The 12,029-nt window shown below is 39.3% G+C and overlaps 1 protein-coding gene across 3 annotated transcripts in view; it reads right to left on the reverse strand.

The window, feature by feature from the left end:
- Positions 1 to 314: 314 nt before the first annotated feature.
- kdm6a (lysine (K)-specific demethylase 6A) overlaps positions 315 to 12,029 on the reverse strand; it is a 68,360-nt gene continuing 56,645 nt past the window's right edge. For all 3 annotated transcript variants that reach the window (XM_035944877.2, XM_023263136.3, XM_023263138.3), the window contains 12 exons: positions 10,532 to 10,661; positions 10,309 to 10,414; positions 9,532 to 9,737; positions 8,058 to 8,110; positions 7,903 to 7,977; positions 7,455 to 7,603; positions 7,259 to 7,373; positions 4,933 to 5,120; positions 3,817 to 3,958; positions 3,599 to 3,725; positions 3,347 to 3,517; positions 315 to 1,358 (listed from right to left, as the gene is read on the reverse strand). In XM_035944877.2, the coding sequence (XP_035800770.1) occupies positions 1,332 to 1,358; positions 3,347 to 3,517; positions 3,599 to 3,725; positions 3,817 to 3,958; positions 4,933 to 5,120; positions 7,259 to 7,373; positions 7,455 to 7,603; positions 7,903 to 7,977; positions 8,058 to 8,110; positions 9,532 to 9,737; positions 10,309 to 10,414; positions 10,532 to 10,661 (1,489 nt within the window). In that variant the 3' untranslated portion in view covers positions 315 to 1,331. The remainder of the gene's footprint in view (positions 1,359 to 3,346; positions 3,518 to 3,598; positions 3,726 to 3,816; positions 3,959 to 4,932; positions 5,121 to 7,258; positions 7,374 to 7,454; positions 7,604 to 7,902; positions 7,978 to 8,057; positions 8,111 to 9,531; positions 9,738 to 10,308; positions 10,415 to 10,531; positions 10,662 to 12,029) is intronic.

Genomic DNA, 12,029 nt, shown 5'->3' on the forward strand with positions numbered 1-12,029 from the left:
TGTACAGTTACACCTTTTGCACCACAGACTGCAATAATCAAAGCTTAAGGTCATCATTAGGTCATAAACGTATGATACTGCAATAAACAGGACGTATGTTGAATGCAGCTGTATAAAAGACAAAAGAATGCGATGTGAAACCAGCCTTAATGCTGTTCACCGTGAAGTGTTTTTATCCAAGTCCGCATCTCTGAAAATGCACAAAAGTGAAAATATCAACTTAAATTTAGCACAAATACCTGAACTAAACATAACAAATTGAGCCTTAAGACCTCATAAGATGCAGTGAAATAAGCACAACGCAGCTGCAGATGTAAATAAAGACAGTTTTTTGTTTATTGACGCATAAAACATCCTTCAAACAATAAACCCATTTCAAGGTAAGGTCTCTGTACAATGCTTACTAAGCAGTTTATTTATATAGAAAACGTATGAGGGGCCGTGCTTAAAATCACGAGGCTCCTTCAAATTTAATGGCAGGTACTCTGGGGAAAAAAAAAAAAAAAAAGATTACAGCATTCCATCAACAAATATTTTCCAAGCAATAAATATGCATTTATAAATAGTGTAAATTTACATCAAAATAAAAAAAAGAAAGACACAAATTCACTCTTTTGTCTATGTGCAACCCTTTTTCTCTGTGACTTGGCTTTTTGTCTACAAATAGTTTTCCTCTCCCTCGACTTAAAGTAACCGAAGACTCCAGCAGAACAATGTTTGAACCGATTGAAGAAATAAAAAAACAAATGAACAAAAGGAGGAGGGGTGAAATGTCGTGTCACTCAACTGTTCACATTACAAAAGTGTTTTCATCTGGTTTTCCTGACCGAGGAGGTGCGTTTACAAAAAAGACCTGCTATGCTAACTATCATGTGACGGAGGGGAGGGAACGAAGCTCGTGCGCCAACCCATAAACAGAATGCAAAAAAAATTAAAATAAAAAGGAAAAACAGGAAACTATAGAGTCAGTAGTCTTTTGCGATGTTGCCAGTTCCGGTTATTATGTACAAAAAGTTGATTTTTCATGATTTTTTCGTGTGTTTTGTGGTGAAAAGTCCAGCAGGACAACAGTCTGGTCGTGATGAGGAGGAGCTGCCGTCCCCCTCCAGTCCACCGGGGGGCAGCGCAGCGCTCCGGGCAGGTTGCATAGACACACAGCTTTCAGCAGCTGCCTTAATGTGGGGGGTAGAGAGAGCTACAGAGTGCAGTTTGGAGGACTGCCGGCTTTACTTCCTGAATATCAGAAAAGAAGAAGAGAAAAAGGTTTTTCTGGAGAGCTTTCCGAGTGAAGAAGAGTCCGTTGTGGTTCCTCAGAAGAAGAGACGTCACCATCAAGAGGAGGAAGGCAGGGGACTCGCCTGGAGGGAAAAGGAAGAAAAACCTGAGCTCTGCAGGCAAAACTGACACAGATTTACAAAATAAAAGTCTATATATCAATATAGATGTCATTGTTTTGACATATAATGTGATATGAGTCACAATTTTAGTAAGAAAGCAAATTTTTGCTTTTATTTTTCTCCTAAAAAAACATGAAAACATGACTGTGAGATTGTTTTTTCCCATTGCCTGTAAAAATCACTGGTGAGAATAGTAACAGGCTGCACAGAGGCTTGAGAAAAATTCATAATGAACTGAATTCTGTAGGGTTAAATCCCAATATTTTGACAGATATTGCGATATAAGCCACAGTTATAGTAAGAAGGCAAATTTTTGCTTTTGTTTTTCTCCTAAAAAACATGAAAAACATGATTGTGTGATTCTATTTTTATAATTCCCTGTAAAGATCACTGGTGAGAATAGTAATGGGCTGAGAAAAATTCAAACTGAACTGAGATCTGCAGGTAGAATTCATTAAGTTTTGACACAGAAGCGCAAAAAAAATCTAAATTGTTTAACAGATATTGCAACATCTGTGACAATTTTAGCAAGAATGCTCATTTTTTCTTTTATTTTCCACCTGAAAAACATATAAACATGATTGTTTTTTCTCATTCCTAGTAAAAAGTTGGAGAAAAAATAATAATGGACTGAGATCTGCAGGCAGAGTTCACGAAGTTTTGACACAAATATGCAAAAAAAAATCACATTTTTGACAGATATTGTGTTAATAAGCCACAGTTTTAGTAAGAATGCTGATTTTTGCTATTATTTTCCATCTAAAATACATAAAAACATGACTGTGATATTTTTCCCAGCGTATGTCGGACTATTTCCAATAAAGATCCTGGTGGATTGCGCCGTTTCCATAAAAAAGCAGGACTTTATATTGAGTAAAAAAATGACCTTCCTTTTATGCTGCAGGTCAAATTGAACCATTTCAAAATTAAAATATCCTCCAAAAATTGTTACAGTTATTTTTTCGGTATGAAACTTCAGTGTCATTCAACATGTAGAATGAAAATGGTTCATTTCATATGTTTGCAAACCCACCCTGAACAGGCCAGGTGTGTTAAATTTATCAACATCACTCCATGAAAAGAAAAAAAAAATCTAAATGCAAAATAACATTTTGAAAAAAATTAATGTCCTGTAAAAATATTCCAGTTATTTCCAATCTACACTATCGTTCAAAAGTTTGGGGTCACTTAAAAAAGTCCTTATTTTTGAAAGAAAAGCAGTTTTTTCAATGAAGATAACAATAAATTAATCAGAAATCCAGTGTAGACATTGTTAATGTGGTAAATGACTATTCTAGCTGGAAACAGCTGATTTTTAATGGAATATCTACATAGAGGTACAGAGGAACATTTCCAGCAACCATCATTCCTGTGTTCTAATGCTACATTGTGTTAGCTAATGGTGTTGAAAGGCTCATTGATGATTAGAAAACCTTTGTGCAGTTATGTTAGCACATGGATAAAAGTGGGAGTTTTCATGGAAAACATGGAATTGCCTGGCTGACCCCAAACTTCTGAATGGTAGTGCCTATGAAAAAAAAAGTAGCACATTGCACCACAATCTGTGAGAAGTAAAGAACACCACAGCACTAAATATTGATTGAAATGGTTAGTAATGGAGTTAACGATGAGATATAAGCATTATTTACTGGGATTTTTTGGTTTCTCACATTTTTGGATAATTAAACTGACCCAGGATTGCTGTTCCTCAGAAACGAATGTAACAGGAGGGTTAAAAAATGAGTCCAAAAGGAGAGAGAACTCAAAAATGTCTTGTGTGCAGTCTGACAGTTAAAAAGCCATAAATCATAAAAGCTGAAGAAACTATAATTGTAGGACTTTATATTGCAGTGAAAAATGAGCCCACAGTGAGAAAGAAAAACAGAAACTGCTTGTTGTTCAGAGGGTTAAACTGATCTTCTGCTGCTGGTTGTTCGTCTGATACTTACGAGTGTGAACTGGTCGTAAACCTGCATGAGGTCTTCGATCTTGTACTGCTCCAGCACCACAAAGTTGTCCAGGTTCGTGCTCCCTCGTCGGGCGCAGTCCTGGCAGTGAACCACGTACGTCTTCCTGCTGTTGCTCTCGCTGGTGACGAACAGCAGGTCGAACACTTCCACCTGGGACACGGAGAAGGTGTAAAATCGTGAATAAAGCAGCAGAATAACATCTATTCAGCAGAAAGATTTGGGTGCGCTCACTTCACAGATGCTGCAGTAATGCGCCGGTTCGTTCTGGGTCCTGCCGTGCCAAACCAGCTCCTTCCCAGCAGCCAGCAGCAGCTCCCTCTGCATCTGACACTGCTTCAGAGTCCGCAACAAGCAGTACCTAACAAACGCACGCCAGTTAGCCAGCCCAGGGCGACACACACACACACCAAAAAACACACAAACCACGTGAATAATTCAGAAATCCTCACTTGATCATCTCGAAAAGCTTGTGGTCGGACACTTTGATGTTCCTGGCCATGTTCCAGGAGAGGTGGATCATGGGGACGATGGATTTGACGCTCTGCAGTTTGTTCCACTCGTAGCGCTCCACTGCCAGCTTGTACTGATGGGCTGAGGGCACAAAGGAAAAGCTCATTTTCATCTTTACATCTGTGTCTTTCCAGAACATTTACAAAACCATAGAGTGACAAACATGCCACTGAACCTGTCTGCACCTGAAGGAGGAAAAACCTTTGCACTGGGCTTTGCTTTGTCTCAGAAAACTGCATATTTCCTGGGTTTTTCCAACCATTTCTTATCTAAAATGAGAAACAAGCTGAATAAAAATGGCATTTTTTGGATCAGTTTTGTTAACTGGGATGTCATCTACATTATTGTTGATGAGAAAAAAACAGGATATGCAAAAATTTTTGTACAGATGGATCAATTATTGGCCTGGATGATTATCGGGGCTGTTATCTGTCATTTTTCCGATTATCGCTACTTATTCGTATTAACTGATTATCACTAAATTAAATGCTCTACTTCAGCATCCTCTTTTTGTCTGTTGTCACTCTGTGGTCTCAGAAATGTCTCTCTAGCACAGACACAACCCGCTAAAACTGAAAAAGAAACACCTGCTGTTGCCACAAACCAGGAAATTAGCTAAGGTTTTGCTAACTGCTAGCGACTAAGCTAGAAGGCAACCACAGATTAGCCTGAAACAGAGTCTGGAAAACAAGAACTGATAACGCTTTAGGATCTGGGCCTTAGTGGGGAATAAAAGAGACACAACAGTGAAAGATTAAAAAAATAGAGAAGAAACTGTTCACTCTTGATCAATCAGTAGACAGAAGAGAGCATCCTTAATAATAATAAAGAAGCCTAGTTATGAATGACGGGTTCTCTGTTATCAAATGCTGTTAAAGGGTAACATTTGTTGTCTGCTACCGGTTTTTCTTGATGGCCCTGAAAAACCAGCATCAGTCGACCCCTAGATTTCTGTCACATAAGACAACACAGACTCGTCTCTTCTACTGAACTGTTCCCCTCACAAATGTTCTGTTCGGAGCCACTACCGCTGACCTCCGTCCTCCTCCTCTCACCTGTGAGGGGTCCCACGTTCCAGGCGATGTTGTTGCACCAGCCGATGGCCTGAACCCAGTGGATGGTGCCGGTGTTGAGCCACACCAAGTCTCCTGGACGCTGGATGAAGCGGTAAACAGGCACGTTGGTCTCGTACAGGTCCTCCAGGTTCGGCCACCACGAGCCCATCAGGAAGTTGATGTTGTTCCTGTAAAAAGGAGGTGAAAAAATAAACTTCATGTGCTGCCAGTTCTGAGCTCTTTTGGGTCCGTTTGTGTCAGTTTAGACGCCGGTGTTTTTAGAGGTTAATTATTTGTTATGCAAGACCGAAAAGACTAAAAGAATATTTTGGCTGATTTGAGAATTTCATGCGTTTCCAGACCTGGGAATTTTTAAAAAGACATCTTATCTGGGGAGTCATTTTAAAGTTTCAATAACTCCCACGGTTATGAAATTTGGTGACAAAATAGTTTCCAGTCCATACAAATGATCAAACAGCTTCAGAAAATGACAAATTGTTAATTATTAGCCCTTAAAAATGGAAGAAAGTGCAAAATTTTCAAACATGGGTGATATTAGGGCTCCAGAAAGTTCCTATAGGTATATATATACATATATATGAATGCATCTATATTTTCTACTAAATATACAGTCTTTGGTCGACATTTCAGCAACTATTGAGGCCTCTAATACCAGTAGAATATGATGTGTGGCAAGTATTACAAGTCTAGATTCCAGTTTTTTGTTATTTTTAAAAAATGGTTGTATTTACTGGTAGGAGATAAAAACTTGTGTTCATAGGGCTTTATATATTGTCATAACGTGCAAAGTTACAAGTTGTTTCCATGTTGTCTTCAGTGCAAAATTCTCGAACATGTGTGATATTGTGGCTCCAGAAACTTTGCTTTAAGTGTATATATATGGATGCATCCATATTTTGTGCTAAAAATACAGTTTTTGGTCGACATTTCAGCTACTTTTGAGGCTCTAACTTCAATAGAATTTGATGTGTGGCAAGCATTATAGGTCTAGGTTCTAGTTTTTTGCTATTTTGACAAAATGGTTGTATAGACTGATTGGTAGTGTTAGGATTTTTATCTCACAAAGGTACTACTAACTGAACACTGAAATTGCTATTACATATGAGTGTTATAATATTGATAATAAAAACCATTTAATGTGCAATGAGTCCATGAGTTGTGCTTGACCTTTAAAAGGGAAGAGATGGAGCTAAGCACTAACTCCAAGCTCTGATGGACACAGACAGGTCAGGATGGAAAGTTACAGCTGCTTACAGAAAAATGTTTCTTCTTCTACACACACACACACTGACAAATGTAGAGTTTTGGCTTTGATACACAGCACAGTCCTGCTTTCTTATAATGTAACAACTAATTGTACTGACGCTGCTAACTCAAGGTTATTTGAAGGAGAAAACCAGAATAATCCTTCCTGAAGAACATCTGCATCTTCCCTATGAAATACCACTAATGGCTGCATCACATCTCAGCTAACAATGGAATAAGACTAACTGGTAGAAAGCAGGAAACAGTTTGCAGGAGGTTCTTCTTACAGGGTGCAGCTCCTGGGGATTGGATGAATCGTGTGCTAAGAGATATGAACATATCTGTGCACCAACTAATGGGAGAGCTGAGTCTAAACCACGGTTTATCCCCACCTTTAGCCAATCACATTTCAATATTTGAATTATATGTTTATATCTATGACCTATCACACAATACTAGACTGAATAAAATGCTGTGTTCACTTTTGATTTGATCCTTTTCTGGGAGGCTGTTCCAAACAGAAAAGATCATTGTATAAGATTCTTTTGAGACACTGATATTCACAGAATAAACAGCTTAATTGGAGAGAAGTAGTTTGTCTTCTATCTCGAAAAACAAACGCTCAACTGTAGGAGATAAAAACTGGTGTTCATAGAGGTTTATATATTGTCATTATATGTGCAAAGTTACAAGCTGCTTCCATGTTGTCTTCGTCTTGATGTTTAACAACAGATGATGCTTATTTTGCCTCAATAAATGTTCCCACACATATAGTAGAAATGAAAGCTGAAAACAAAACAAAGGATCACATTTCCTTTGCTTTGGGAGTTTTACTTCTGGAGACACTCAAGCCTTTAAATTGCTTTTCTTTTGATGGTGAAAATGCAAAAATTCCTAGGTCTGATAATGTGATCTTCTCAAAATTCAGCCAAAATATGTGTATTTTTTGTGTCCCAAACAACAAACAATTAAAACCTGAACAAAATCTGAGACGGTACAGGAACACATTTCCTAAATTCTGTCTGATTCGACAAGGATTGATCCTTTTCTGTTGCCGTACCTTTCGCAGAAGTCGTTGATGACGCCCCAGTACGGCTCAGGAACAGCGAACCACTCGCAGTCTCCGGGACCGATGTTGATGTTGACCGAGCAGAAGTTGTTGTTCTCTTGGTGACCTGCCAGAAGAAGATACGATTGCTAAGAGGGAAAGAAAAAAGACACTGACATAGAGCAGTTTTTATTCTGTCCATGTCTACCTGGCGTCCTGCTTCCTGGAACCTTCATGTACAGCTGGACAGTGTTCATGCCCAGGATGGTGTGACCCACGTGGCTGAGCAGGTTCCCGGCCGACACCACCCGGGAGAAGGCAGGCAGTTTAGACAGCTCCTGAAGCTGCTGTTTCCACCTGGAAAAGTGGAAGATTAGCATTGCAAGAAAGGAATTCACCTTTTCCAGTTAAAGCTCGTAATATTTTGTGTGGCTAGAACTGCAGTCAGAATCCAATCCAATCCAACTTTATTTGTAATGCACTTTACAAAACAACACAGTTGACCAAAGTGCAGTACACACATAAAACATATGAGACATTAAAAAAAAGAGTAAAACAAAACAGCAATAAAATTACAACTTAAAATCAATTAAAAGCTAGGGTAAAAAGATGTGTTTTAAGAGCTGATTTAAATACAGGCAGAACAGTTCGCTCACTTCTTTTCATCCGAGAGGTCGATGTTGGTGCCGAACTTGAGGTGTTTGAACGGACCTTTCCTTCGTCGCATCATGCTAACGGAGAGTAAAATGTTATTAGCAACATCAAAAAGGCTCAGAAATGAAATCTGACGTGACAGATAAATAAAACTCACCTGTCTGAGGAACCTGCCTCTGCTTCCACCTCCTTCTTCTTCTCATTCTCCTCCTAATACAAGAAAACACATGGGTTAAGTGCTGCAAACTGCAGAGAAAAGTCCACAGAATTAGCAGAAAATCAGTTATTAAGTAAGACTGTGGCGTTCAGGTTGACCAGAGAGTTTAACTCTGAGCCCCAAAATCAGACAGCAGGATTGAAAGGGAGGTTTACTTTAAAAAAAATAAATAAAAATGATAAAATGACATTGTTTATCAGAACAAGAAACTGTAAAAACTCAAAGAATCATCAGATTATCAGCTGGTCTTTGAACTAATAATGTCTCAATTGTGCTTTTGTCTGTAAAATTACCCAAATCTAAGCTTAACATCACTAAATTTAATCAAAAAAACATTTTATTCTACGTCTCATTTTAAAAAAATAATCAAATATGAACTTTTATATTGTTTATGGCATTCTAACTGTGTGATATAAGATTATAAGAGGTGCATGACTTTATATTACAGTGAAAAATAAGAAATGAACCCAAAAGGACAGCCATGGTTAGAAATGTTGGGATAACTGCCATGGTGGACCCACATTTGTAGCTATTTCACTGTTTATATTATTAATTTGTTTACATGCATGTAAACACAGCCTGCAGTTAATCTGAAACATCCCTGAAATTTTGTCATTAAGTGTCATTTGAATGGCTTCCAGATTGAGCTGAGGAGTACAGAAATTTTAGTTTTTAATTCTGTAAAAATGGACACATTTTAAATGAGACACATGGAATAAAGTAATTTTAACAAAATATCACGATTTGAAGCTTAGATACAAGTTTCGAGCCAGAATGGCACGTCACACATGCAAATCCCACGACTTTCTCGTTCTGACACATGATGTAATTTCACCAATTTCTATAAGACAACATGCCTTTCAAACCTGCTGGTGGATTTTGGGCCTCAGACAGTAACTGTGTTGCAAATAAAGGCTTTTAATGTTTATTTAGGATTCATATAGGTTAATAAGGTGGGCAGGTAGAATGCACTCAGAGCACTGCGGCACATTTACTTCATTTACAGAGAACATGTAGGTACGAGCTGAGTCCAAGATTACATTTGTTTCACTACAGTCCTGTCCTTTAGCAGATAGTAACACTATTTTCTGCCATTTAAAAGCTAAACCAGAGATTGTGCATCATCTAGAAGATAATGCAGTTTACAGATATGTTCATGTGCATCAAAGTGTTTCCTGCAGCAGTATTGAGCTGCTTGTCTTCACATTTCACAGTTTAATTTGGACAAAGATGGCTGATAACTACTGAATAAAGTGGTGATAGTGGAGCTCTGTGTGCATCACAACATGGATCTAACGTATCAATGGAAGGCTCGTGGTTTAGCGACAGACACTCGGGTTACTCTGCTGCACATGGTGGTTCTCCAGGACTCAGAATCTTGTGTCTGCAACGTGTAAATGTGTCTCCCACTGACCCGCAGAGACTCCTGGAAGGATGAGGCCTGGTACTGGGCGTATTTGATGATGGTGGTGTGGGAGCGGCTGCTCTCGCAGCGCCACATCTTCCTGCTGCCGCTCGGGTCCCAGTTCTCGTCGGTGGGCTGAGCCAGCTGGGTCCGCACCTCCACCAGATGGTCCGGGTTGGCCTCCACCAACGTCTTAGTGGAAAACAGGCCCAAGTCTGTCCAAGGAAAGAAGAGGAGAAGAGGAAGAAGAGATTAAAGTTACATCCACCTGGCAAATGTTTATAATTAGGGTTTTTTCATTATTTACGCATAAAATTATCTTAAAATGTGTTTTATTGAACCATAAGGACTGGAACAAGCTCCCACCAGCAGTCAGTATTAAGAGACAGATTAAAGGGAGCAGGGCAGGAGGTTGTATGGCTCAAAATTCACAAATAAGCAGCAGACAATCTGTCAAATTGGTGTATTATATAACAGGGCTCCAAATAGTAGAAGAGCAGATGTTTGTTAATTTTTGGCTGCAGCTTTCCTCTGTGCAGTAACATTTTCCGCTTGCAGGTGGTGCTGTTGTCATACATGTCAAACCAGAACACACCCTCCTCCCATGACTTCAGAGACACACCCACAGAGCCATGTGAGGCTGGAAAAGACAAACATCCAGCCGCCCCTGAATGCAGCTGCTGTCACTCTCTTATGCAGAGATTAAAAAAATAAAAATAAAATACTTCTTGACACAGAAATGCACTTTAGGCAGAGTGGAGGTCATGTTTTTTCATATCCTCTTACCCAGTTTGAGTGCTCCTGCCAGGCCTCTGATGACGGTGACCGGGTTGGCCGGGTTGGTGCAGAACTGATGGAGGGGAGGGAAGAAAGCGTCCCTCTTGTTTTCGAGCTGTATGTCAGAGAGGAGACACGTTCAGGCTTATTGGGAGGATCGACACATTAAAGAGCAGCTCGTAGCCAAGATGCTGCTGCTCCAACATGACACACAACAACACCATGAACGCACATAAATACTGGGCGTCGGGGGGTTGAGTTTGTCCTTTGGCAGTGGAGGGGATGGAGGGCGAGGGGACCGCGGCGGGGGACACCTGTCCAGGAGGATGCTGCTCGTCGACAGGCCGTTCTTCCCCAGATTCCTGCATCCACAGAGAGATCAGTGAGTTTAACAGATCAGGTAACAACAGGAGGTCACTGACAGCAGCTATAAATCTGCAGCATCATGCAGAACAGAACATCTACAAGCAAAAACTGCAGCGATTATTTAGCCTCATAGTTTCCTAGAATACGCCTAACAACAAAACACTTGCAGACAGCTCCACCTCTAGCTAGTTAACATGTCAGTGGGACTTCATCGAGCTTTTGAGGAGCACTTTAAGCCTTTAACTTTTGCACTGTGTGAATATCAAAGGGAGAAGATGAAATTTCAGCAACAACTTTTTAATTTAGGTGCACTAGCACATCATTTAAATGCACTCAGAAGTTTTTGCTGCACATCTTAATTTTTTCATCTGTTCCCACACACATTGGTAGTTTTTGGCAACAGCATGTAAATTATATGTAAATTAATCATGAAATATGTGTACATATCCATACGTAAACTCGCCATATCGTATCATATGTAAATTTCACTGTCATAATGTACATATCTATATATAGATTAATCATGCCTGGTATATTGTCTCTGTGAGACCTTTATATTATTACTGTATCTTTATTTTTTAACCCTGTTGTACTTGTGCTTCTTAATGCATTCAGCTGCTGTAAAATGTACATTTCCTGGGTAAGGGATGAATAAAGTTTATCTTATGTACAATTTTACTAAATGGCTCTATAAAAGCAGTGCTAAATATTATATATAATCTAGATATTATTAGAATTTCTGACTCCTCACTGGGGGCTGCTCTGCCGGCCACAAACTCGTTTTGTTAACTTTTAAAGTTAGCACATCAGCAGTTTTGACAAAGAAAACTGGTCGCATTCTTTGCAATAAATGCATAATAATGGCTGTTTGTTTTTTTTTTTTTTTTTTTTTTTTTACATGCCAGTGTTTCTCACAGGTTGAGAATTTATTTGTGGTGGTGCAGTGTGGCCATTGTGCATGTGGTTTTCGAAGCTACAATGAACTGATGTTCCCTAAACACCTCACATGCATCAGTAGATGGTAGCTAGTCAGTTGTGCACAGCGAAGCCTCTAGTCTTCAATCAGTTAGACAGCTGCGAGACCAAAAATTACATTGAAAAGAGTGAAATAAGGTGCTGCAATGTCAGATTTTCCTCAGTTCAAACGGGGATTTTATCTACCTGAGCAGGAAACCCAGAGATTAACAGAGAGACCTGTTAAATGTTAGTTACACCACTACAGAAGCCCTGCCAGTGTTACATATATGCACTGTAAAACTGTGATTTCACTGGATTCTACTATATGGTGAAGAGTAAAAAGGAACATATTGCACTTTCTGTTGAAATCTTAATAATAAACTATGAGAAGTAACTTGCACTCAGTA

This window comes from Amphiprion ocellaris, chromosome 11 (assembly GCF_022539595.1).
Source record: "Amphiprion ocellaris isolate individual 3 ecotype Okinawa chromosome 11, ASM2253959v1, whole genome shotgun sequence".
In the NCBI taxonomy this organism is placed as follows: Eukaryota; Metazoa; Chordata; class Actinopteri; family Pomacentridae; genus Amphiprion; species Amphiprion ocellaris.